Source organism: Diorhabda sublineata, chromosome 2, assembly GCF_026230105.1.
Source record: "Diorhabda sublineata isolate icDioSubl1.1 chromosome 2, icDioSubl1.1, whole genome shotgun sequence".
NCBI lineage: Eukaryota > Metazoa > Arthropoda > Insecta > Coleoptera > Chrysomelidae > Diorhabda > Diorhabda sublineata.
Window position 1 is genome coordinate 8,211,562 of NC_079475.1, and position 25,629 is coordinate 8,237,190.

General features: G+C 32.8%; 1 protein-coding gene across 2 annotated transcripts; it reads left to right on the forward strand.

The window, feature by feature from the left end:
* LOC130453348 (kinesin-like protein KIF17) lies at window positions 1-25,629 on the forward strand. Of its 2 annotated transcripts, none has more exons than XM_056793031.1 (15): window positions 1-81; window positions 5,857-5,958; window positions 6,049-6,198; window positions 6,291-6,505; window positions 8,379-8,458; window positions 8,906-9,085; window positions 10,030-10,220; window positions 10,457-10,594; window positions 10,769-11,253; window positions 11,493-11,780; window positions 14,785-14,885; window positions 20,274-20,341; window positions 23,317-23,443; window positions 23,946-24,080; window positions 25,504-25,629. In XM_056793031.1, the coding sequence occupies exons 2-15, from the start codon at window positions 5,887-5,889 to the stop codon at window positions 25,611-25,613; spliced, it is 2,340 nt and encodes a 779-aa protein (XP_056649009.1). In that variant the 5' UTR covers window positions 1-81; window positions 5,857-5,886; the 3' UTR covers window positions 25,614-25,629. The 2 variants fall into 2 exon arrangements, with proteins under 2 accessions (XP_056649009.1, XP_056649010.1); XM_056793032.1 differs by having other exon boundaries at window positions 23,973-24,080.

Below are 25,629 nucleotides of genomic sequence, written 5' to 3' on the forward strand. Positions count from 1 at the left end.
CAATCGGTCAGTTTGTTTTCAACATTTCTACGGTTTTCACGAGTTTGTCGTTGTACTGTTTTCGTGTTTTCCACGTAAATGGTAAGTTTGACGTTGTTTCGGTAAATTAAATTTTTTGTGTCGAAAAAGTATTTTTTGAAGATGTAGTTTCCAAAATATATATTTATTTAAATTACACGATTTTAAAATTGTGATTGTTGATATTGAAGAAAAACTTTCAGAAATAAATGAATAGTTGAAAATTTAATAACCGAAATCTTCTCCAAGTGATTACCAATCAAATTGCTAGACTTATTAGGTACAAAAGAGAAAGTTTGCTTTGACCTACATCTTCTTCTTGTTTCTCCTTCTTCCAACCTTACTCTTTGAACTTTAATGTACCTTGTTCAGTTCTTGGTTAGTTGTTCTTCTCCAAAGTTTGCCATTTGTTTTTATTCCGTCGAAAATTCTCCTTTATACATCTCTTTCTAATATAACCAGTTTTTTTACTGTCTTTATGAAAACTCAAATCGCATTCCATAAGCAAAAGCTGAGTTATACATCGAGGACATCTATGGAGAAGGCGAAAGACCACTCGGATTATATATTTTCTTGCCGAAGAAGGCTGGAAAGAGTTTACCAGAGGCCGCGAAAACGCTTGGACATGTAGACATTCAGACAACCAAGAAGACAAGACTGTATACCTTTTAACAAAAAAATGACACTTCCCAGAATCTACCATTGAACTCGGGGGAGAGGAAGGAATCTACGCGCAACACTGTGGCAGTTTTTCTCCCAGGTATCCGAATTTACAAACTTTTTCTATATGTTTTCTGTACTTTCCCGCCTCAAGCTCTACATATTCCTTTTGGTCAAACACATTCTGTTTGCTATAATATAAATTATTTTCTCTTGGTTTATTATGTCTATAATTTTTTGCAACCTTTTCTAGTTTACAGAACGCGGTTGTTTGTACCTTGTTATCTCGTATATTTTTTTTATATTGTCAATGCACACTAGGGCGAAACATCAAATTATTGGACACAAAGTTAAACGTAATCTTCAATTATTGTTTAACGAGGAATCGATTTTTATATTCAAATTTTAATTTTGGTTTTTAGGGTGGCCCAGAAGACTTTTTTTTAATTGGAAGTCTAGTATTTGACGTCGGAAATTGATTCCACACACTATTTCCAGAAACTTTTACTTAGGTCACTTTTTTTATGGGAGTAACCGTGTAAAAAGTTTACGGCAAACTAAAATCCTACTTTCCCATATGAGAGGAGTAGATACCATTCAATTTACAATAAATTTTTTGCGCACACACAACTCTTCTTATTAGGAATATTTTCGAGTCGAATATCGTGAATCCATTGTCTACATGTCTGAAACTTTATAGTGTGTTCTGAAAAAATCAAAAACTTCGCGATTTTTTTTTTCATATTGCTATCAATGCTTTATTGACCTTCTTGTTACAACAATTTTTGAGGAGTAAAGATAATAATGCGTTCATAAAGTATAAACGAACATTTAAAACAAAAAAATTGGTATTTATAGGGACAAAATTTGAAAAAAAATGAAAGCTAAAATAAATAAGTTTAAATATTTATTTTTCGCATCTATTTATTGATGGAAAGTAAACTATAAACCTTATAGACAAATTTCTGGGGAAGTACATTTCTGAGTGACTTTGAGCGATTTTCTTTATGAATTTTTCTTATATTTTCCATTTAAAAAAAACTTTTAAAGTTTATAAAAGATCAAACTGCATTGACTTAAATTATGATAATGAGGTTATAAAGAATATTCATTAAATATGGTTCATCAAAGTAGTTGTGGTACTTTTTTTTTTAAAAAAAACGGACGTTTTCCATGGACGGTCATTTTAATAAGATATATTAGGTGGAGATTTTTAATTAAAAAAAATATGGGAAAATTCGAAATTTCAGATATTTAGATGCATAGGTTCGCCCCACTGTGGAATTTCGATATTGGATCTTCCTTTTAAACACTCAATTTCTCTGATACAGTGCCGTCACTACAATGTGAGTTGTCTTCGTAGGAAATTGCAAAAAACTTTCGATCTTCAAATTGCAATTTTCCAATGTATTCCTATTTCTAATCCATACTCACATTGTTAATTCTTGCTTTAACTTCAAAATAACTGGAAGGGCTAGATGCAAAAGGGTACAAGTAACATTAGAAAGAAACAGTAAAAGTAGAGTTTTTAGGTTTCGAGAAAATCTGATAATGCTACCCAGATCGTATCTTAGGGTGAACATTTTGTATCTTTTTGCTTCCAAATTTTCGAGAATAAAATCATATCTTTGGTTATAAAATTGATTTTTTGGGCACTAAAATAATGTCTTTACATAGTTTTTCAGCTTTGAAACTCTAAAGAAATATGTGTATTAGGCTAATCCTAACCTAATCTGACATAACCTAACATAACATAACCTAACCTAACTTGTGTTAAAAAACTAGTCAAATAATCATTTTCCAGACAACATTTGGACATATTCCTCATCCCCCCGCCCTTACTTACAACTTCCTTTTGTATCAAACATTTATAAAATATAAGTAACACACTATTTAATATTTATATCTTTCAACCTAAAAAAACTGCGAAGATGACGTTTCCGCGTCCAACAAATATATATGTTCTAGTTCAGCGAGAAAAACTGTACAACATATTCAATTTTCAAGGTGATCGGTGGTAAGGGGGTTAAGCTGCTTAATTTCAAAAATTTCTGTAAAATTTTAAGGTTAGGTCACCCCTAATTAACTCCAAAAAATTGTTTTATCGCATTTTATTTACCATTATTCAACGCACTTAACAGTCTTATATAGTGTACCAAATTTAGTATTTTCACGTTTAAGGGCTGCAAAGAAATTAATTTTTTTCGAAATTTTGAACGTTATAACTTCAAACGGATGCAACTTGATATAGAGGTGTATCGATCCCAATCTTCATATTTTGAGCTTCCCTGTAGGCCACTGCTCTGTTAAGACTCAGGATATATATAGGATGTATAGGATATATAGCATAAGGGACGAAAACAAATATGTAAACAGCATCACTAATCATTGTTAATTGGTTGACGTACCAAATGTATTAATCCTTGAATTGCAAATCAACGAAGGGTAAATTATTTTATTTTTGCTTTTTTTGATCACCAAATGTATAAAGGAGAAATCATTAGACCCCTAGAAATATTTATATTTGGAGTTAAAAATAGAAATTTTCTCAGTAAACCCATGGTATATGATTTTTTTTAATTCTAATCGGATTAAGCTGAGATTTTCGAATACATTTTATAGAAATTATTATTTACGACGTGCAGACATGCTGTTTTGGGATTCTCGAAGAAGGATTATCTGTTTGGAACCAAATTTATCTCAGTGACTAAACATTAGCACAAAAAATTTGGATTGAATGAATGGGAACTTGAATTCTCTTGAATACTGAATATTCCCCTTCGTTCTTTATGCTACAGCGGTATGAGTATTGTATGTTGAAGCCACTAGAAACTTATGAATCAGGTATTGTTGACAAAAACCATTTTCTTTGTTAGTGAATGTAATTTAAAAAATCAAAATTAAACATTTTGTGTATCTACTTATCATGCAATTCAATTATCATTTCTTAAAAATCGTGACGTATTTGTTGTGACTAACTGGGTATCCCCTGGAAACCCTAATGCTCAAGTTCATATATTATATCGGTGAGGGAATCGCCACTTTTACTGAATGAATCGATATTTTACCGTTTTAATAACTGAAATACGGTTGACCCAATAACCTTGCTCCCTTTTGCGCACATACTTGTCACGATTTGTTTACCTTAACCTACCTAAATTTGTTTCGTAAACAAATATAATGTTTAAACTGATTTGCATGATGCAAGGTTATGGAACTTCAGCATTTAAGTTGGTAGTAATAATGCTTAATTAGGTTATGTTTCACGTAGTTTGAGGTTATACGTATCTAGTGCATAATGGTTTCCGATACACACACACACTTCGTAAAATTAACACTTATTTTTATTTTATAAAATAGAAATATCTATGTTTGAATGCAAGCTAATGGATTAAAAATTATATTTTTATATTTTGCCCTCCAGCTTTTTGGATTTTGAGTCTAAAGTATGGGTCGCATTCTGCAGCGCTTTATATGTGAAGCTGCGGATCTTTGGATATGCAGCTGCGGTTCTTTGGATTTGAGGTTGCGGCTCTATGGATGTGAAGCTGCGGCTCTTTAGTTCCAAACGCAAATATTATTAATTTTATAAAAAAAAATTATAAATCATAAAAGTCAATTAACAAGGACTAGGCATTGATTCTGTCAGCAGCTTGTACGAGCTTTTTTTAAGCCTTCTTCCTCGTGACACACGTCAAGGATTGCTTTATACGTTCATCTGAAGAATATATGCTGGACACTCCATAGCCCGAAACTTCTTCTCGATATATCTATTAGCAGTTAAAACTCTTCTTTCGTGAACGCGGTCACCTCTACAAATGAATACATGGACGGTTCGTGCTCTTATAGACATTGCACCCCAGATCATGCAGGAGCCACCTCCATAAACGCTCCACTATTCAATGAAGCAATATGCTAATCGCTCTCTTGGTCTTCTGTAAACTTTCACAGAACAGATGCCCAATGATCCATTCATATGTTCCTGTCCAAAACGCAGGTGTGCTTGCCGATGAGCTAGAATAAGTTGCAGGTGTTTTAGGGGTAAGGTTATTTTCCTGCTGTCTAACGTCTAATAGTCACACCTCGCACCTCACAGAGCTGTCGATGCACGACATTAAGGTGACGATTAACTATTCCAAGTCGCCTATATCCAGTCTCCTCTTGACGCTGACATACTCTTCAAAGCGCTCGGTGAGTCGTATCAAATTATTTAGCCTTCCGCCAGGCGGTTAGGCTTTTGCAACACCACCAGGTGGTAGCCGTATTCTGGTCGGCAACTTTTGTTTCATTTCACTTTGTAATTCACTCGATGATTTGATTTGCTATGAAAAAATAAACGTCGTCGCAAACACCTTCCATGGCACCTTCCTTCAAACAATATTCGCTTATTATTTTGGAATGTTTCCAATACACAAATTCTAAACACTCTTTACACAATTTTATAAAGCTTGATTTTCTTCGAAGTTTTCAACAGCTCTTTTCTGATAATGAAGGCTTCACATCTATGGAAAGGTTTTTTATGTCTGATCTGGCATACAACTGCTCTTTCATTAAATCTTGACCCAGATTTTTGAGAAAAATATTTCTTCAATCAGGAGCTTCTACTGATAATCGTGATTTGAACAATATCTGTTTTTTGATCCCTGCTACGTTCATTATATGATGAAAATTACCATCGGCCATCTTTTCGCCGAGTAACCGGCGCATAATTTGTTGACAGTGTCAATTCCTTCGGTTGTATTTTAAGTCATAATCATTCCTAGCTTCTTGGTGCCTGTCGATTCTATCATTATTATGCATACTTTAAATCAAAACTTGGACGTCTTTTTTGGTGTAGTATGCATTAAACTTGAACACCATCGAGATTATAAAAAATGAATAACATGCAAATTTCTGTTGCAAACACAATAATTTCAATATTTGACAAAATTGTTATTATCTTTACAAACCAACACGTTTCATTTGTTTAGCGGTTGCTACGCATATCAAAGCTTATTAAACAGTATTTCAAACAGCATATTTTTTTATTTGATAAATAATTTAAAAAATATATATATAGTTAAAGTAAAACGTTTACAGTGAACCAACTTCTATCCACACAAGTTTAAAAAATTGTCTCTACTCTAATATTCTTGTGTGGCGTAATTCAAACAAAAAAATAATATTTGTAATTTCCAGATGACTTGAATACTTTTGGGATAGCTAGTTATGGCAGAAAACGTTAAAGTTATAGTCAGATGTCGGCCTATGAACAAAACAGAAACAGCTCTTAATTGTCAAGTAAGTAAAAGAAAAAAACTCCGCTCAAAATGCTGTAAAATTGTTAAAGAAGTAGCGAATTTTGAATATATAATTGATTGTTATTTACAGTGTACTGTTAAAGTAGATAAATGTGTTGTGGAAACATGGGATCCCAACGATGGTCCAGCTTTTGCGAAACAGTTTACCTTCGATTCTGCTTACGGAGAAAACTCCACCACAGAAGTGATATACAACGATATATGTTATCCACTAGTAGAAGTAAGAATTTTTATTACAAATAGTTTTAATACAACTTGCACTATTTTAAGTATTATTAATTAATCGAGTCGATTATTCATTCATTATTTTAGAGTGTTTTAGAAGGTTACAATGCTACGATATTTGTTTATGGACAAACAGGTTGTGGAAAATCATTTACAATGGAAGGTATAAAATCGGAGAACAGTCCTCAGAAGGGCGTAATTTCCAGGGCGTTCGAACATATTTTTGAAGCAATTTCAGTCACTAGTGGAGTGAAATATTTAGCTCTAGTAAGCTATCTAGAAATATACAACGAACAAATAAGGTAAATAATTGTAAACCATTATAAAAGTAATAGAACAAAGTTGAAGTCATATGTAAAGGGTTTAGTAGTAACTAGAAACTGAATTATTAATTATTTATTTAATTTTGTTTCAAAATATATCAAAACGCAAAAGTAATGTAATGGAAACATTTATTTAACAATCAAACTTTGATTATCTTGTCAATTTAAGTTGGGTTTTACAAAATTCAAGTTACAACTTTGACTAACTAACTTCACACACAATTAGCACGACCAGGGAGGCGGAAAATCGTGCGATTCATCACGTGATTCAAGGAATCGACAAAATGGCGTCAAGAAAGGTCATAATAATTAATGTTTTGTAGTGCTGTCAATGAAATATTAGCCTAGAATAAGAAGAAACGTCATAAATAAAAAAAATTGTGATTATTTTACAATATATTATCCCTTTATTTCCACAAACTTTTCAGAACGTCTGACTAAACCTTCATTGCAACTAGTCAAAATTTTTGTACATCACCTGTTTAATTCATCGTTGCTGTTAAATCTTATACCCCTTAATTCAGACGGGGCCAGATTAGGGCTATATGGTGGGTGTTCAATCCCTGTGAAGCCACATTTGTATACAGTAACCTTGGAAAACGAAGCAGTGTGGATTAGACGTAACCTAACCTAACCATTGCCACTTGGTTTTGTCGACCTTTTATCGACAATTTTTTGGCACAAATGTCTTAGTAAGTCAATCTGAAGGATATGCTCGCAATCCCAAAATCTTGTAGCTTTTGTGACCTTTGCTTTTTTGGCACAGTCTCTCCTTTCCGATGCCACTCCCAGGAATCTTATCTGTATGTCGGATCTTAGTAAGACCTTAGTTTCACCACTCGTTATAATTGATTAGATCACACTATCATGGTCCTCGCGGCTAAGTTCTAAAAATCGTTGACAACATTGTACTCGACTCTGATATGGCATACTGCTGAAAATTCCAGGTACCCACCTTGCACTAATTTTGCTTTAGAAAACTTTTTTTTTGAAATGCCGATATGTGCTGCAACTTCTTTTGCTTTTAGGCACCGATCACTTGAGCTACCAGCACTTGAGTCATCTTCCAATTAACCTTGTCTCGAGTGAAATAACTTTCATCAATTTTAATTGGTGGAAATATGTTGGTGCTAATCCTTCTTCAATCAAAAATTTTAAAACAGCCCGAAACTCAATTTGAGACATTTTTCAAAACAACTTGACTGAGTGGTCGCTGGAGCTCCACTATAATAAAACTTCGTGTAAAGACTTTGAGAACGCACTCTATTTACTATATGAGTCCAAGAGCTCACGTATCGCAATATGAATTTCGATCTTTATATGAAATTGATAATTCACATAATTTCATTATTATTATACCATGTGCAACTCAAAATACTGATGCTATAACTTTGTCAGCCGACTTGTGCGTCTTTCCACGCTTTGGAGTCTATTTATCACGTGCCAGACTATCAATTGGACTCCGGTGTAAAATGATAAATCCAAGTTACATATCGATGCAAAAATTTGGGTTGATTGCTATTGAAAAGATCTAAACACTGCTCAGATTCATCAATTTGTCGTTGTCTTTGGTCAAGTAAGAGCTCACGCGACACATTCTTTCAACAGTTCTTTCGCATACTCTAATATTCATTCAAGACATGTTTCTCGTTTCATCAGTACTTTATAGTTATCCGAAATTATTTTCTTGACTTTTTTAATGTTATTGTCGGTGACATTCTCCTTGAGGTGTCAACTGCTTGCATTTGGCTTCGATAGTAGCCAAGAAATAATTCTTTATTAACAGACGAAATTCCTTTTACATTTTTTTATACTAACAAAATAGCCAACATTTCATTGAATTGTATTTCAGAGATCTGTTACTACCACCTAATAAAACTCCAACACCTTTATGTCTTAAGGAATCTCCCAATGAAGGTGTAACTGTACCTGGTAAGTAATATCTAATGAAAATACAATAATTGCTAGATGCTTTCTAAAATACGCCTAACATCTTACACGAAACTTTAGTTGTCAGATTATAAAGTTGGTATTTTATTTCTCTTACGCAATAGACTGCATTCTTAAACGATTTCTGGTAATTTTCTGTATTGGGTTGGTTCCTCTGAATAACTGTTTCATTTTGATAGCTGACTGGATGATGCATTCTTAGGTCATGTGTTTGGTTATTTCAATTTAATATATTATGTACAATAAATTATAATAAGCAATAATATTTCCAAAGTCAACTGTCAAACATGAATCAGTGCTACAAACTGTAATTTTCATAACGCATATTTTTAACATTATACCGTACTAAGGAACAATAGTAGAAACAATGTTGCCAGATTGTTGATGAAGGAAGCGGTATATTGAAATGAGTTTTTTTATAACTTTAAGGTTTATCTCTGCTACCAGTACAAAATGCGATGGAATGTGAACGACTACTAAACATTGGTTCAAAAAACAGGATGATTGGTGCCACTCTTATGAACCAAAATAGTTCAAGATCCCATAGTATTTTTTCAATCAGTTTAGAACATATAAGTAATGTAAATAATAATGATAATATTAGGAAAGGTAAGCCTTAATATGTTTTTTAATAATTTGTTTCAATACAAATATATTCAGTTGGTTCTTTCATATTCTTCATATTAAAAATACCTGAAAAATTGTCTTTGGAGGTAAATCTACATATACAGGTCATAAATAATAAAAATTAATGCACTTGTTTTTCTACAAAGTATCCACCAATGCTATTCCTGTTATTATTGAGTCCCCATAGTGATTTCTAACGAATCGCATAAGTTTTATGAGAACCTCGCTCTATTTTATTTCATAACCTGCAAATTTTGTACCCTTCAGCGCGACTTTGGAAACTAGAATAAAGTCTCCAGGGGTCAAGTCAGGAGAAAACATAAGATACTCTGGTACGTAGTTTTGCGAATAATGATTCTGCTGGCAAGGCAGAACGGATGTTTTAAAAAATCATCCACGATTTGGTTGTAAATGAAGGCAATCGAGGGTGTCGTTTCACGTCTTTATTTACAACACGTAAAAACTTGTTAAGGATAGACATTTATTTCCGTTGATCTCTTCTCGACAACCTCATATGACAAATTTTTATGTGTCTAGTTGATGTTTCATCATTGAGGTTTGGAGACCAATTTTCCATGAAACCGTTTATTTCTTCAGAATAGGTAAATTTATGTAAACTTGGCAAAGCTGTAACGCTATATATATATATATATATATATATATATATATATATATATATATATATATATAGGTCTGCCTCGACAGTGAAACTAAACTAATAATTAATATTAATTATGTTTTCTAAATGTGCCTAATTTTTGAGAAATCGATATATGGCTACTAATTTTTAAATGATGTGCTTATATTGTCAAAGTTTGTCGTACATATTTATTCATTTAATTTATTTAAACAAATACTCATTTTTATTAAACTGTAAATGCAGCAATTTATATTGTAAATTAAATATTTCAAAAAATGGGTTTTAGGTAAATTGAATCTTGTGGATTTAGCCGGATCAGAAAGGCAAACCAAAACAGGCGCTACTGGCGAAAGACTGAAAGAAGCAACTAAAATAAATTTGTCTTTAAGTGCTCTTGGAAATGTCATTTCTGCTTTGGTAGATGGTAAGGCAAAACATATACCTTACCGAGATTCCAAACTCACTCGACTTTTACAGGTTAGTAGGAAATAAAGAATCCTTTCCTTTCTTTTTGGAATTTTGACAAATGCTTCACAAAAAATAGTTTTTTGTAAGCATGCGGTATCCACACGTAGTATATTCCCTAAAAATAAGATTTTGGAGTATTTAAAGAGAAGGAGTTGACAAATAAAGAATTTTTGTATCGTATTTTCTTAGAAAAAACATCTACTGTTTTTCGTTGCCCATTCTGTTTATATAAAATTTTATTTCAGGATTCCTTGGGAGGAAATACTAGAACTTTAATGATAGCTTGTATCGGACCAGCTTGCAGAGACTACATGGAAACTTTATCCACTTTAAGATATGCTAATAGAGCTAAGAATATTCATAATAAACCCAAAGTTAACGAGGTGAGATCAATAAACACTTTTAATACTATTAATGCATCTAAATGCTCTTAATTTTATATCTCTTCTGTTTTAAAACATTAATAATTTTTGGAAGATAAAATTTGACGTTTCTACTTTTCTTTAAGTCTCTATCAAAATATTATCTAGTATCAATAATTATTATTTCTTGTTTAGGATCCAAAAGATGCGATATTGCGACAGTATCAAGAAGAAATAAGTAGGTTAAAAAGTCTGCTCGAAAATAAACAAACAAACATAAACGATATCAAAGTAGAAGACTTAACAATAACGTCTAACGAAGAAACTGATACGAATCAACTTTATAATTATGCAAACCTGGACTTAGACGTTAAAAGAGACCAATTGATCATTCAGTATCAACAGGAAATGAAAAAATTGAAATCGTTGCATGAAAATGAAAAAATAGAAAAAGAAAATATATTGAAACAGATTCAAAAAATAAAAGAAGAATACGACGAGAACATCAAACAGTTAAATAAAGAAATAAGTTTAAAAAGAAAAGAAGAAGTATCGGAAGCAGAAATAATGGATAGAATAGAAGTTTTAAAAGCATCTATTATTGGTGGCGAGAAGGCAGACGATAGGGAATTATCTGAAAGAAGGAGAAGAAAAAAACAAGCTGCTGAGGAAAGAGCCTCGTAATAATTTTACTAATAATACAGTCGATTCTCGTTAATTCTGAACTTTGAAAATAATCCGAATCATCTAGTAATAATTATTATCGTGCTTCAAAGCATTGAAAAATCACTTTTCCATCAAACTTTCCTTGTATATCGTAGCTTTGAGATTTGTACTTATAAATTTTTGTTTTACTCTAACAATAAGTATCATTTTTAGTTTAAACAATATTTAATTATTGTTTGTTTCTTTTCTTAAGAGTCGTCGCTCACTTGTTGGCCAAAATCGAGATGAACGAAGACAGAGAACTACTATATAATCAATACAAGGACATAAGTTGCGAATTGAGAGTTAAAACGGACGTATTGAGAAAATACAGGCATAAAATGAAAATACTGGAAAAAGAAATTACTGACATTCAAAGCGAATTCGAAACTGAACGCGGTGATTATTTAGAAACTATAAGGAAACAAGAAAGAAATAATAAACTGCTGAGTCAGATAGCGGACAAATTAACGGGGACGTTGAAAAAGGAATGTAACTATAGGTAATAGAAATGTAGTTCATTATCATTAAAACAACAAATTTGTTTGCCAAAGTTGGGTTCTTACAGAAAAAAATACAGAATTTTTGCTTGGCAACATTTTGTGCTATTGTTCGAGTGAGTTCTAACAGTAGCAGAGGTTATAAACTTTCTATAAAGAAAAAAATGAGATGAGATATAAAATAAAAGAAAAATAACATGATATGGCAAAATAAAAAAATAGGTGGCGTTCTCAAAAAGGAATAATAGAATTTGGAAGGTTCCCTCTTGAAAATTTTTGCTTGGTAATATTTTGCACTATTGTTTAAGTGAGTTCTAACAGTAGTTTGGAGCATTTTTTAAGTGAGTTCTGACAGTAGTAGAGGCTGTGAAACTGTCAATAACATCTTAAAAGTTACTTTGATAATGTAGTGAGCTGGACTTTTCATACCATGTACTTTCTTGGATTGAGTAATATTCAGAAAGATAACTAAAACTTCAAATAAATATTACATCACTCATTCAATCGTGTGAATAACTAAGAAAAACACATATTAATCTACTTCAAGAGCAATACAATAATTCCAAAGCTTCTCTAACTTTTCGATATCGTACTTGTAGAAGTATTTGTCTTTTGTTTCAAAATAGGTTTCAGTTTCAACAATTCCTTCTCTATTTGAGCATTTTTTTGAGTTCAGCGAATAGCCAGTAGTAACTGAGGGCCAGAACTGGACTATACAGTGGATAAGAGAGCAATTCGAAGTGTTATTCGTTAAATTTAACCATCGTTGCCATCGAATTGTGAATCCGTGCTGTATTTTGGTGAAACAGAGGTGTTTTCTTCGACATATGAGGCCGTTTTTCCTTGATTTTTGCATTTTTGATGAATAATATTCCATGCGCATCCCAAAATACCAAAAGCCAAAACCTTCCCAACTGACTGTAGTGCCTTTTAACGTGATTCACCGGCTGCAGTCCACTCAGATGATGATCGTTTTGATTCCGGATTGAAATAGTGGATCCATGTTTCATCCATTGTTACATATCGACGCAAAAATCTGATTTATTACGTGTAAACACTGCTCTGCATCATCAACACGTTGTTGTTTTTGATCGACTGTGAGTAAACGCAGCACCCACTTTGAAAAAAGCTGACTCATGGTCAAAATTACATGCACAATTGTAAGCACACTTCCTTCTGATATCTTCACGGACTTAGCTATTTTACGCAATTTCATTTTACGATTAGATATAACCAATTAGTGGACTTTTTTGATGTTTTCTGGACAACCAGAACGTTCATCATCATCGTTGTCTGTGCGAACACGTTTTAATTCAGCAAACCAATAACAAATGGTTTAGTTAGCACTTTTGAGGCCATTGATGAGCTCATACAGTGTGCTTTTTTATCAAGAAGTAATGATAAATTAACATTTGTTTTGAATTGTTTTGAAAATAACAAAATTAGCTTCACTTAAATGTCATGAAATTCTACACATAGTTTTTTGAAGGATGGTACTTCGTAAACGTCATATGGATATGACAATGGCAGCGTCATCTGTGTGTCAGTCACATGACTTATTGATTGATGTAGTATCTGTTGAGCTAAACAAGTTTTAGAGGATAGGTGCATATATAAATTGACAAAATTTTAATAAAAAGTGAAGAGATAAAACCTAATTTTTACTTATCCTTCTTTGGAACATTGAATAAAAATGAAAAAATAAGAAATAATTAAAGAAAGAGACATCTTCTACTTTTGATTTTACTGAACTCCTTAATGATTGGTTCGTAATTTATCTTAGTGCTATATCTGCTCCAATAGATAAAACTGCCAAATCTGAAAGTCTTTCTTGACCCATAATATTTCTTAAATAATTTTTAATTAGTTTTAATTTTGAAAAGCTCCTATCAGCGGAAAAAGTACTTATAGGTATTGATAACAAAATTTTAATTACAATGTTAATATTTGGGTAAATTTCTTTCAAATCGTTCTCTATGAAATATTGAAGCAGAAGTTTCACGTCTTTAATGGAGTTGGGTAAATTTAGGATCATATTTTGTAGCTCCTCATACAACTCATAAGATTGGAAGTTACTGCTCTCACCTACTTGTACGACTGTGTGTAATCCTGACAGTTTTTCAGTATTTCCTCTTTTGGAATTTTTTTGAACTTGTTTAAGTCATAGAGAAAACAAAAAATACTATATAACAGACTTTACATAATATTTCAACTGTTTTTCAAAAAAATTTTCTACATGTTTGATGAATTCCAGTAGAGATGTACCACATTTCACACCAGAATTTTACCCAGCTCTAATCAGTAGACAGAAAAAGCTATAAAACAAAGTCAAGAACAAAGCTTACAGCAACGTCATAACCAGTCTTTGTTGTGGAGATATCCTTACTAGCCAGTAACTAATTTGGAGTAATTCTGGTATATTTAAAAAATTGGTCTATGTAGTTTACTTCACCATTTATCATGATAAACACTATAAGTTTTACCCTTTTCATTTATAGGGCGAAGTTTTAATGGTCTTTTCCTTTTAACTCCAGACCCTAATGCAGACCAAGATCTACAAATTATTTGACCTAACCCCTAAAAATATCTTCCCTTTAAGCCTACCTACCAAGTAACATACATACACGGAATTTTAACATGTTTATCTTTTTGTTTACTAAAATTGAGGTTACGTTCACACAGCAACTTTTGTTTTTATTCACAGACAACTGCTTTGGTTTGTAATGTATGGGATGACATCACGACCTTGTGCGGAATGCTTAACATAAAATAAGAAGCTAATCATTTTTTCCTTGAATTATGTTATGCTATTTTACAGTCATCATGCAATCCCTTAAAGTTAACTCTCATTTTTGTTTTAATATTTTATTTTCTATTTTGTTATCTTATTGTTATTTCTGTATGAACCCAGCTTAATGAAGGGAGGATTTATTGATAATTTTCAATAACGTAGTCAAAATTGGGCAAAACCACCCTCGTGTGTATTAACCAACTTTTTTTATATAGCGATTTGGAATCCATCAAAGAACAAGCAATATGGCTAGAAGATTCTCAAAAATACAAACTTCCAGAATTAGTGATACTAAGGACGAAACTACCACCGCCAGGTATATATTAATTTTTTTTGTTTATCGAGTCCACTCTTGCAGGACCAAACAAAAATAAAAAAATTAACTTACTTGTTTACTTACTTAATACTTATGTCTTTCTACACTGACAGGTATAAGACTTGGGGTTGAGTTTCTTTATTCTTCCAGTTTCCCCCCCCCCCTTCTCTCTGTCCTTTTCTTTCGATCTTTTCTTTGTGGTGGTACCTCTTGTAGATTCTTTCTTTTATTATCACTATATTTGTTGATATCGTTCATCCTGATCTCTCTTGATCTTATTCCTTATTCATTATTTGATTATATAGCTCAGAAGTCTGTGCCAGCATAAGTTTATTATCACCACATAGGAAAATCCATAAACGCAAAGTATGGTTGAAGAAATTTTTGAGATAAAAAATTTATTAAATTGTTTCAATTCACTAGACTTGACTCTGTTACTTTTAGTTGTATTCACTTTGAATGAATTCTATGAAATATTGTCGATCGACGACTCATCCAACGACCAAGAAGCATTATTCGGACCAAGAATACTGATCCCTTAATAATGAGAACCTGATTTTCTCCAAATCTTCTTTCTGACGTGCGTTAGATATAGATGTATACAAGGTGTAGCTATTAAATATCGAGTCTATGATATTATGTAAATTTATTTATTATCGCCTTCAATATGTATCCCTCCTCTATCCCTACACCGCTCAATGAGAATCTTCCATTATTCGAAACAGTCCAGGAAGTGTTTATCTTCAGGACGTGTGCAACTTTTTCTTTCCCAGCTTCCACAAAATCCAATATTGTTCCTTTTAATGCAGATTTGAACTTAGGAAAGTCGCACGGTGCAAGATCTGGCAAATGAGGTGGGTGGTTTAACATTTGGAAGCTGTACATGGCTAGAAAACTCTTGATAGACATTGCGGAATGAGGCATCAATCTTGCACATAATTTTCGCATATTTCATTTTTGTGTCAAATGTTTCGCCCACATTCTTTGTCAATTCCTATAGATTCAGCAATAGAAGGAATACTTAGTCAGATCGAACAAGATTTTTTCATCGGTTTTTGAAGTGGAAGGGCAACCGAACATCAATCATCTTCAATATCTTCTCAGCTATCTTGAAAACTAATTGCCATACTCTTGTTTCAATAAATTAGATTCAGTTGCAGCTTTACCAAGTTTCATGTGAAATTTCACGACAATTCGTTGCTCTATTTTGAGAGCAAAACAAAAAAAAAACATCCGCTATACAAACGAAGACAACGGCTACACTGGTTTGTCTACAGTTTGTCTTTGTACGTAGCAGCCCTTGTGCTTGCTTACATCGGAGAGGAAATTTCCTTGTCCCCGCAAAATCTGCTGAACCCAATTCCATCAGGTACTTATTGAGAAGAGATTACTTTATAAAGAAGTTAGTAAGGAGGTTTAGCTTGTTCTTACTCAGGGATATTAAAATATTTTTTGGATCTAAAGACGATGTACACAATGAATGACAAATGACATTCAAATATTGACGTGCTCAGAAACTCCAATACTTTCTAATCCCCTTAATATTTTTTAAACAATCATAAAGTTTTCTTCGTTCACAATTTCTGTCTCTGCCAGTTTAAAAGTAGACCAAAATTTTGAAAATGTGTAATAACTAATTTGTTTATTAATTATTATTGAATATTTCTCCTTTTGGTGGTATTTTATTTAATATTTTTTATAGGGTATATGTTTAATTTGATTGGATTATAAAATCTCTTTATATAATAAAAAGTAGTAAATATCTATCTATGAGCTGTGACAAATAGAAATGAAAATTCATTTTATAATATCTGGTTTTTCAATAAATGTTCATGAACTGTATCAACATGAAAACTCTTGGATAAAAATACAAGCGTGTGCTGATGAGGTCCACAAATAGATCTCATCGTATTTCTAGTCTCGAAGTTACCTAAATCAATGAGAAATTTGAGGAAGTTCTCTTTTTTCGAGGAGAGTTAGCTCCCTTATCCTCCCGGTTAAAAATTATCTTCGGTAATAAAAGCTCTAGCTCCATCAATCCTTTGCCTTTTTTATAATTATTGTCCTTGATGTATAACACGATACTTATCTGCGATTATTTTCTTGAGATTAGTCGATTTAAGCTTAGTACAAACAACATTTTAAAAGCAGTAAAGACCGATTAAACACTGTATTATTTTAATTTCATTTAGTTAAAGAATACAAAATGACCAAAAAGAATCCTTTTGGTTTTTATGTTATTTTTGTATTTTTTAACTAACTAAAATTATCCTGATAACCAAGTATTTTCTCAGTCTTCTGTGCTATTAGAATGATGATTGTACTAAGTTTAAATCGTTCAAAATGAACAAAAGCTTCTTAAAGACAGGAACACACGTTCCGGTAAACCCGACAGGTATACCTGTGGAAGATAGAGCTCACTTTAGCTCAGTCAACAAGATGATGACATGATCACTTTATTCGATTTATTGTTAAGGGTTGTAAAATGCAAAAATTTTATCCAGGAGTTTATATATTAAGTTTCGACTCTAAAACATGAACATACAAACAATGTAGGTCGAAACTGCGATACTCAAACAGCCCCCGGTCGTTTGGAAAGTGATGAAGACAGTCGAGAAGACGATTATCCAATGAGAAATTCTTTTCTTAAGGTGAATAAAAATTTAGTTTATTTTTTTTGGCTTTGAGTTTGAGTGTTGGATATTGGGAACAAATTGAATTTTGTGTTTTTACGTGTATTTGAAAAAATATATAGCAACATCATACAAGTTTAGTAATCGGTATTTATTATTTCAGCATTTGATTTTCGAAAAAGTAATTGAAGTTTAATTTCACAGTGTTAATGATTTTGTAAGACTGATATATCAAACTTTTGCAAACACAACCTTCTACATTTGAAAAATAGATGATAATATGCTTAGTAATACTAATAAAAATTAACGACAGTTGTAATAACACAATTATAAAGAATGACTAATGCTATAATAAATGTTGTTTATAATATTAGTACCGGGTTTGTTCAGAATATCACACTCTTTCAGAAAATCACAAAAATAGAAAAATTACAAGACAGAATTTTTTTCTAGAGCTGTCAAAACTTCATTTCCAGGTAATTTTCTTCGACAATCACTTTCGACCGGTTATTTTCAGTAGGTATCTTTAGATCAGACATTACTGAACCAAGATGGGCGACCACGGGGACGTTCCCGATCAAAATTTTTGAAAATAGTGATCTTTTGGGTTTATTTTCCAAACGGTCACATTTTTCTCTTTGATCTTCTGCAGTTGGAGTTATTTGCAACCTCTAACATCATGAGGGTACGTTGCATGGATATTTATGACTAGTCTTGTCTACATTTTTCGTGAAAAGCACTGAATATTGGTACTTACTTATTATTGCCACAAAACTATTCTTGACATCACTTTTCTTCATATATAAATATGTAGAAAAAAGAAGAGACGAACCTAGAATCTATATTTGTCGATACTGACAAAAATATAGTATGAACTCACCAAGTCAATGTGTAATGTGTCGAATATTCTTCATTCTACCTTCCTACCACTAATTCTGAGATCAAATTACCTTTTATCTTTCTCTTACCTCTTCTCCCACCACTTATGCCCACTTCCCGTGTCATACAACAACCTCAGCGTATCATATGTCTCCAACTGCAGAGGACCAGAGTGAAAATGTGCCTGTTTGGTAAGCAAACTCAAAAGAGCACAATTTTCAAAAATTTTGACACCACTATACACTTACCAGTCGGGAACTCCCAAAAGTCGTCCATTTTTTTTCTGTAATGCCTGATCTAAAGACACCAACTCGATAATCGTTCAAAAGTGATTATCAAAGGAAAAAAATTAAGTTTTGACAGCTCTAGAAAAAAATTCTGTCTTGTAATTTTTCTAATTTTGTGATTATGTGAAAGAGCATGATTGTAGTGTTTTTTAGCTGAAATTTCTGGGATATATTATTGACTAGTGACAAAAGGAGAAATTTTCAGTTATAATGAATAAACAAAAAAAACTAATACACAAATTTAAAAAGTATTTTCTGTTTTCAAACTGCTTCAAGGCGAATAAGAATTCGATGCAAAATGAAATATGCGTGATTCAACCCATCAAAAACTTATTTTTAAATGGTGGATATGTAAAGTGTGACAAATTATTAAAAAAGTGTCTCTGTTTTAAAAACATCGACTTGTTTTAATAATTCTTCACTACTATTATTATTACTCCTGAGTCCTAGAGGTTCCCCAGAACTGTATAATCCTCTAGATGTCGCTGACTTTATAATAAGGATCTTCTACTAATTCAAATCCATAGACAAAGTAATAGTAGACTGCATATTCGAAGAATTTCGTGTTCCATTATTAGAACGGGATAAAAATAAAGTTAATGTATCTCTATTAACTGCTAGAAGTACTCTTTCGGTACGTTTCACTAAGCATTCCCAGCGTCTGAAATAATCTTTTGACCATCCCAAATGGAGACTACGATCGTTGTAATCGCGGCGAAAAAATCACTAATCTTCATAATCCATTCCACTTAGATTTACTAGTATAACGATCTGATCAAAGTGAAACGTGAAAGCGCGTGGTCGTGAACGCTATTATTGTAACTGCTTAGTGTAATACAACACTTGTAATTTCTCTAATCCGTTATCTCATTTTACAAGTCATCGTACAATGCAGCAACGATATCTCTAACTTAGACCAATAAAGTTGATTCTTTCTAAATCTAGCACAGCTTTTCAATATAGAAACTATATAAATCCGCAGTCAAGTTTTCCTATAATCTATTATCAAATTACAGAATTTTCCTTATTGTGTTAATAACAGATTGACAATTGCAAATTTCATGGAACCAGTTGTTCGAATTGACAACTCTGCATGTGTTAAATCCATGATAAACTACTTGTAATTAGGCCTGTCAGAGTTTTTACCTTCCTTCTAAATTTTGACTTGCATACAGAAATATGACAAGTGCCTTTTAGTTTTTTCACTTCTTGACAATTTAATGTGTTCTTCAATCCACTAGATTGGGAAGTTCGGGCTCTGTTGCCAGCGTTTCCTCCTCCTCGGTGCTTAGAAAGTAAATGAACTAGGCAAATATAACATGAATGTTCTATTTTCTAGTTCGGTTTTCTGGAAGTTTTAATTTTGCAAAACAATAAATGGAGAGGTAGAAACTTTGTTTAACGGTGAAAAAGATTAGGTAGTATGTTTAAACAACAATTTTTTAGTAATATCCATAAATACACACACCAGTATATAATCGAAAATGTTTGGGAAATCATTATTATATTGATAAAAAAATTAAAACTTGTATGATAAAATTGCTATAATACTTTTGTTTGATGTTTTTGCATGCTGCTGCTTGATAAAGATCATAACAACAATGGAATGTCTTCGAGTGAATCTAACACATCTAGTCCATATTTGAACAATAACGAGGTACACAATTTCACATTATGCACGATTTAGTTTTGCAATTTAATTCAATAAAACTTCACACTTCACAATCAAAGATATTATTTGTACGAGGGCCGTTTTTTTTCAACCTCCGATCGCTCTGTGCAGACGCTACGAGGGCATGCGCTGTAGGCGACTCGCACTACAGACTTCTATTGTTGACGTCAGTCGGCGTTGTGCTACAGTCACGTAAACATGTCCGCCATTATTGATGCTCCCGTCAAGTGTGATTCGTTTTCTACAGGCTGAAGGTCGTAATGGTGCAGAAATACATCGGAGAATGAGTCTTATGTATGGAGAAAAATTCATGAGTGATGATATTGTGCGTGAATGGTGTCGAAAGTTTAAAGATGGCCGTAATGATGTGCATGATGAAGGGGATCAAAGACGCAGTTGACAGAATGGTTAAAGAAAAACGCAGATTCACCATTACTACTTTGGCTACGGAATTTCCAGAAGTGTCAAGGTCTGTTTTGTACTCTACTTGAATTCATTGGCGGCAATTTTCTTTGAAGAGGGTTTTGAAAAGCTGTGCATAGATATGACAAATGTCTTGTCTTGTCTTTTATTTATAGCCTATCGGAGGTTGAAAAAAAACGGCCCTCGTATATAAAGAAGACAACATTGTTCACCACTTAATGACAATAACTGAATTTGTGATATTCATAATGAACACACCAATTACTCTAAACTTTTAGTCCCTGAAGACGATAACTTGGTTATCGAAACGCGAGTCAGATTATGTAATTCTGAGTGTTGGTGTGTGGTAAGGTATATTTTCCATTTTCAAACGGATTCCTCAAAAAACTTTATACGGATGTGTATGGAAGGTGAAGAGTGGACAACAATACGATGAATTTAAGCCACGAGATGTATTTTCATTACAACGTTCAAATACTCTGAAACAATTTATGAGAAATACAAGATCTATATTCCAACATCACTTAAAAGCGTCGACGACCTTATAAGAATTTGGAAAATGGAGTAAGCTCCAAACGGGTTGCAAAAGGAAGAGACAATATAAGGTTTCAATATAATCGGAAACAGAATTGTACTATATAAAATTGGAATAATAATGGATCACAATAAATACTTTCTTGAAATCGGAGCACCTAAAGAAGAAAACAGTAGATATATTCTAGTGGGTGATTGAAAGACTACTTCAGAAGACAAAACAACAAAAATCGTCTGGAAATAAACCTCAATTGTAGAAAAATCCCTTGAACGATGTCGATGTTGATGATGGAACAATGGATGGAACATAAAGATAAAAGCATATTCGTATCCGATCGTTGGATCAAGAGATTGATTATCAACAAAGCTCTAATGGGTCTAGATCCGACTCTTTGTATAACTACCACATAACCACGAAGTTTTTTCGTAAAACAGTTTCCTGTCTTTCCAATCAACTTTTCTGTTTAAACAGGCGCGAAAGAGGATTAATGACTGGTCTTGATAATTTAATACGTCATCTCCATGCTATAGACATCATCGACGATCCGGAATGTCGCTAGGGTTTAGAGATGAAGAAACTGCAGACCACGTTATCGGTGAGTGCCCAGCAATCACACATGCGTGTTACAAACACATGACCAAACCTAATGACGGGCGCTACGGTTCTTAAATTATGAATCGGTGTACCTAATCAATTTCACGCTGAGGACGTCAAATCTTTTGAAATTTGCTTACACTGCTCAATATTGTACGAATGGATTGGAAATGACGATGAGTTATATTTCCTGAAGAGCAAATAGCAATATATTTAAAAGTTATTTGGCTTGTTTTTCAATATGTTTTTAAAACTTTGATATTAACAAGTAAAAGTTTGCGTGAAGCAACCCAGAGAACCGTGATATTCGGCTATAGAACTAGAATCAAAAACTCGTAGATTATAACTTTTCACATTATTTTTAAAAAAATTGGGTTAAATAGAACGAGATCATACACTTTACCAAGTGATTACAAATCGACCACAAATGCTCTATTTTGGTTACTGAGAATAAATTATGTCTTGCATTGGAGAAGAGTAAGAAGAATTACAAAAAATAAGGCAGAATTGAATGATCTAAATGAGCCTTTATCTTTAGTGGAACAATCAAAACTTATAGTGATGATGAAGTAGTGAAAACATTTGACACCATCATCATCATCATCAAGCCTTTCAATCCCATGTGGATTATGGCTATCGCTTTTGGCTTTTTAAATCCTTTTTTTTTGAGGTGGATTACTCCTAGTTTTCTCATTTTTATTTTCTTTTATAGTTTGTCGTTTGTTTTAGCTGCTTTTGTTATTATTTTCCATTCTTTTCGGTTCCGGCATTTTGTTCTTCAATTTTCTATATTGAGTCCTCTATTTCGTTTCTCCAAGTTTTTCTCGGCCTGCCTCTTCTCCTTGGCCACAATGGGATCCATTGCGTAATTCTTTTCATCATTTCAATTGGTTTTCTTCTCATTACGTGCCCGGCCCAGTTGAGCCTTCCTGCTTTTATGTATCTCACTATATGCTCCTTCCCCAGTTCTCTCTCTATTTCTTCGTTTTTCTTTGCTCTTCTTTCTCCTTCCTTGGGCCTGTTATAGTTCTCATTATCCTTTTTTCGATTCTTTCAAGTTCTTCTTCTTCTCTTTTGTTTATTACTGTTTTATTAGGGTTTTGTATATTTTTATTTTGTTTTGTTTGGTTATGTTTTTGTTTTTTTTTGTAGGTTTTTGTTTAGTCCATAGACTTGATGCTCTTTCGTATCCTATCCTTTATACTTTCTCTGGTTTGTTTGACACTATCTAACATAAATTAAATTTTTTATTTCTAGACAATATAAGATGTTTTGAATTGAACTAGAATACACCTATTTTGAGATCAAATGATGAAGTATTAGATTTAGTAATTTTTTTTTGTTTTTATCCCAATCTAGAAGAAGCGATATAATTTAAATAATTCTTAGATGGTTTTTTTATTGGCAGCGGATGGAAGGAATTGACAGAGAGGATGTGATTACCAATTACTTTCAACCTGCTACTAAAAGAGTTAGTGAGTTACTTAGGCAGTCTGCTAGAATGGATCCCGCTAAAGTTATACAAACTTGGAAAGGTAATTTTCCAATCTCACAATAAATTTATTTAAATGTTAGGTAAAGTAAAAGTAATATGAAAATGAAAGAGTAACTACGTGTAAGGACTCAGAAGTTGCACAATTTTTCATAATACAAATTTTATACTGGAAAACTTGGAGGTTCTTACTCTTTCACTCCAATCTGTCACTGATATTTTCGGGACATTACCGAGCCTTCAAGTTGCTTGAATATTATCTGGTATTTCAATTTTTCACTGCCGTCTTTCACTTTTTCAAAGGGATTGAAATCCGAATGACGAAGTGCTAATCTTTGTACAACGTTTTTCCTACTGGTTGTAACTGATATTAATTTTTTTTAATTACTCTATATTCCTTTGTGCAACTAATAAATGGGCATCTTAGACGACACCTTATCATATCAAAAACTCATTTTGTTCTACTTTAAAATTGGTAATCAAATTGGATTGTAAATTTGTATAGTATCAAGTAATTAAAAGAACAATTCATCTAACTTAAACAGGCCGAAATGGTCGTTTAATTATTTCAGAATTTGCGAGAAGAAACAAATCAACTGAGGATACAGATCGACGACAATCACCAACAAAAGTGAACCTTAATTATAGTACCAATTATGGAACAAACAATTGGTTGAATGGTAAGTGATTTCAATCAATAAACAAGATTTTTAGGTTATGGTTATGTCGCTATTCCGCAAGAATGCAATTTTACTGAAAAAAAAAAAGAATTTGCAATTTATAAAACATACTAGATATATCCACAAAGTAAATAGTAAATTTCGTTGGTTTATTTCTTCCTCATAGAAGACTGCGACCTGTGATTAAACTCTTTATTATTGCTGAAGTGTTTTATCTTCTTTCAATGCATATTCACTAATGGATGTTCGCGACAACATTTTTCTACGCTTCCTTGCGGTGTGTATTAAGGATTGTATATCATGTGTCCATTGCCTGATGTTTCGCAGCCAAGATATTTTCTTCCTTCCGATCCCTCTCTTTCCTTCAATCAGTATTTGTATTGATATTTGTTGTTTCGCTTAATGTACCTTAGGTAAGGCGGTTTTCTCTTCATAATTCATTCAAATAATTCACGTTGCTTACCGATGCGTCTCGGAATTTTTTCGTGTTTCAATCTAGCCGTCCAAGGCACCTTAAGGATTCTGCTGTGCAGCCACATCTCGAAAGCCTCCAGCTTTTTAATCGCAATTGTCTTCAATGTCCAGTCTCCTATGCTGTAGAGAAGCACCGACCAAACGTTGCACTTCACGAACCTCAGTCGTAGGCTAAGATCAAAATCGGGAGAAGTAAACACTCTTTGAAACCTCAAGAATGCCTGTCGGGCTTGTTCAATGCGATTTGAAGTTGAATTGTTTACCACCAAGGAAAGATTTTAGGTGTAAGAGCGAGGTCAGGACTATACGGAAGATAATCAATCACATGCCATTCAAATTCCATGTGCGGAAGGTCCGGTAATGATGTAATGACTGGCTCAAAAAGCATCAATATAGTGGAAGAAATTGATGAGCGCCTACAAACAAGAGAAATTGAAGCACAGGTCGGCATTTCTAAAACAAGTCTTCTCAAGATCCTACATGAGCATTTGAATATGACGAGAATTAGATGGGTGCCTAGAATTTTCAACGCAGTGAATAAGAAGCGTCTAATAGAATGATGTGAGTGATTTATAGAGCTTTGCAGCGACGATCAAAAAAATGTAATGCGATCAATTGCAACGGGAGATGAAGTCTTTTACTAAGATCCGGCATCGGCATCGGAAAGGAGAGACGATTCAAAAAAATACGAATGTTACGAAAAACACCAAAAATGTGATGACTACAATATCAGCTAAGGTGTGTGTTTGCTTCATCACAATACACCAGTCCACACTGCTTCGTACTCCAAGGCTATTATACATAAATGTGGCTTTACAGAGATTGAACACCCACCATGTAGCTTTGATCTGACCCCGTTCGACAATTTTTTATTTTATTTATGTTTATCTATGTTAGTTCTAAGAACGCTACGTAATATTAAACATTTTAATTATAATATATTTCTTAGGAATACCATCGATTCATCATAACGAGTCCAAAAGACCATTTCGTCTTGAAGCATTGCCAAACATCGTCAAAAATCATAAAGAAAGACTAAACCAATTGGAATTTTTTTAAATATTATTAACAAAAC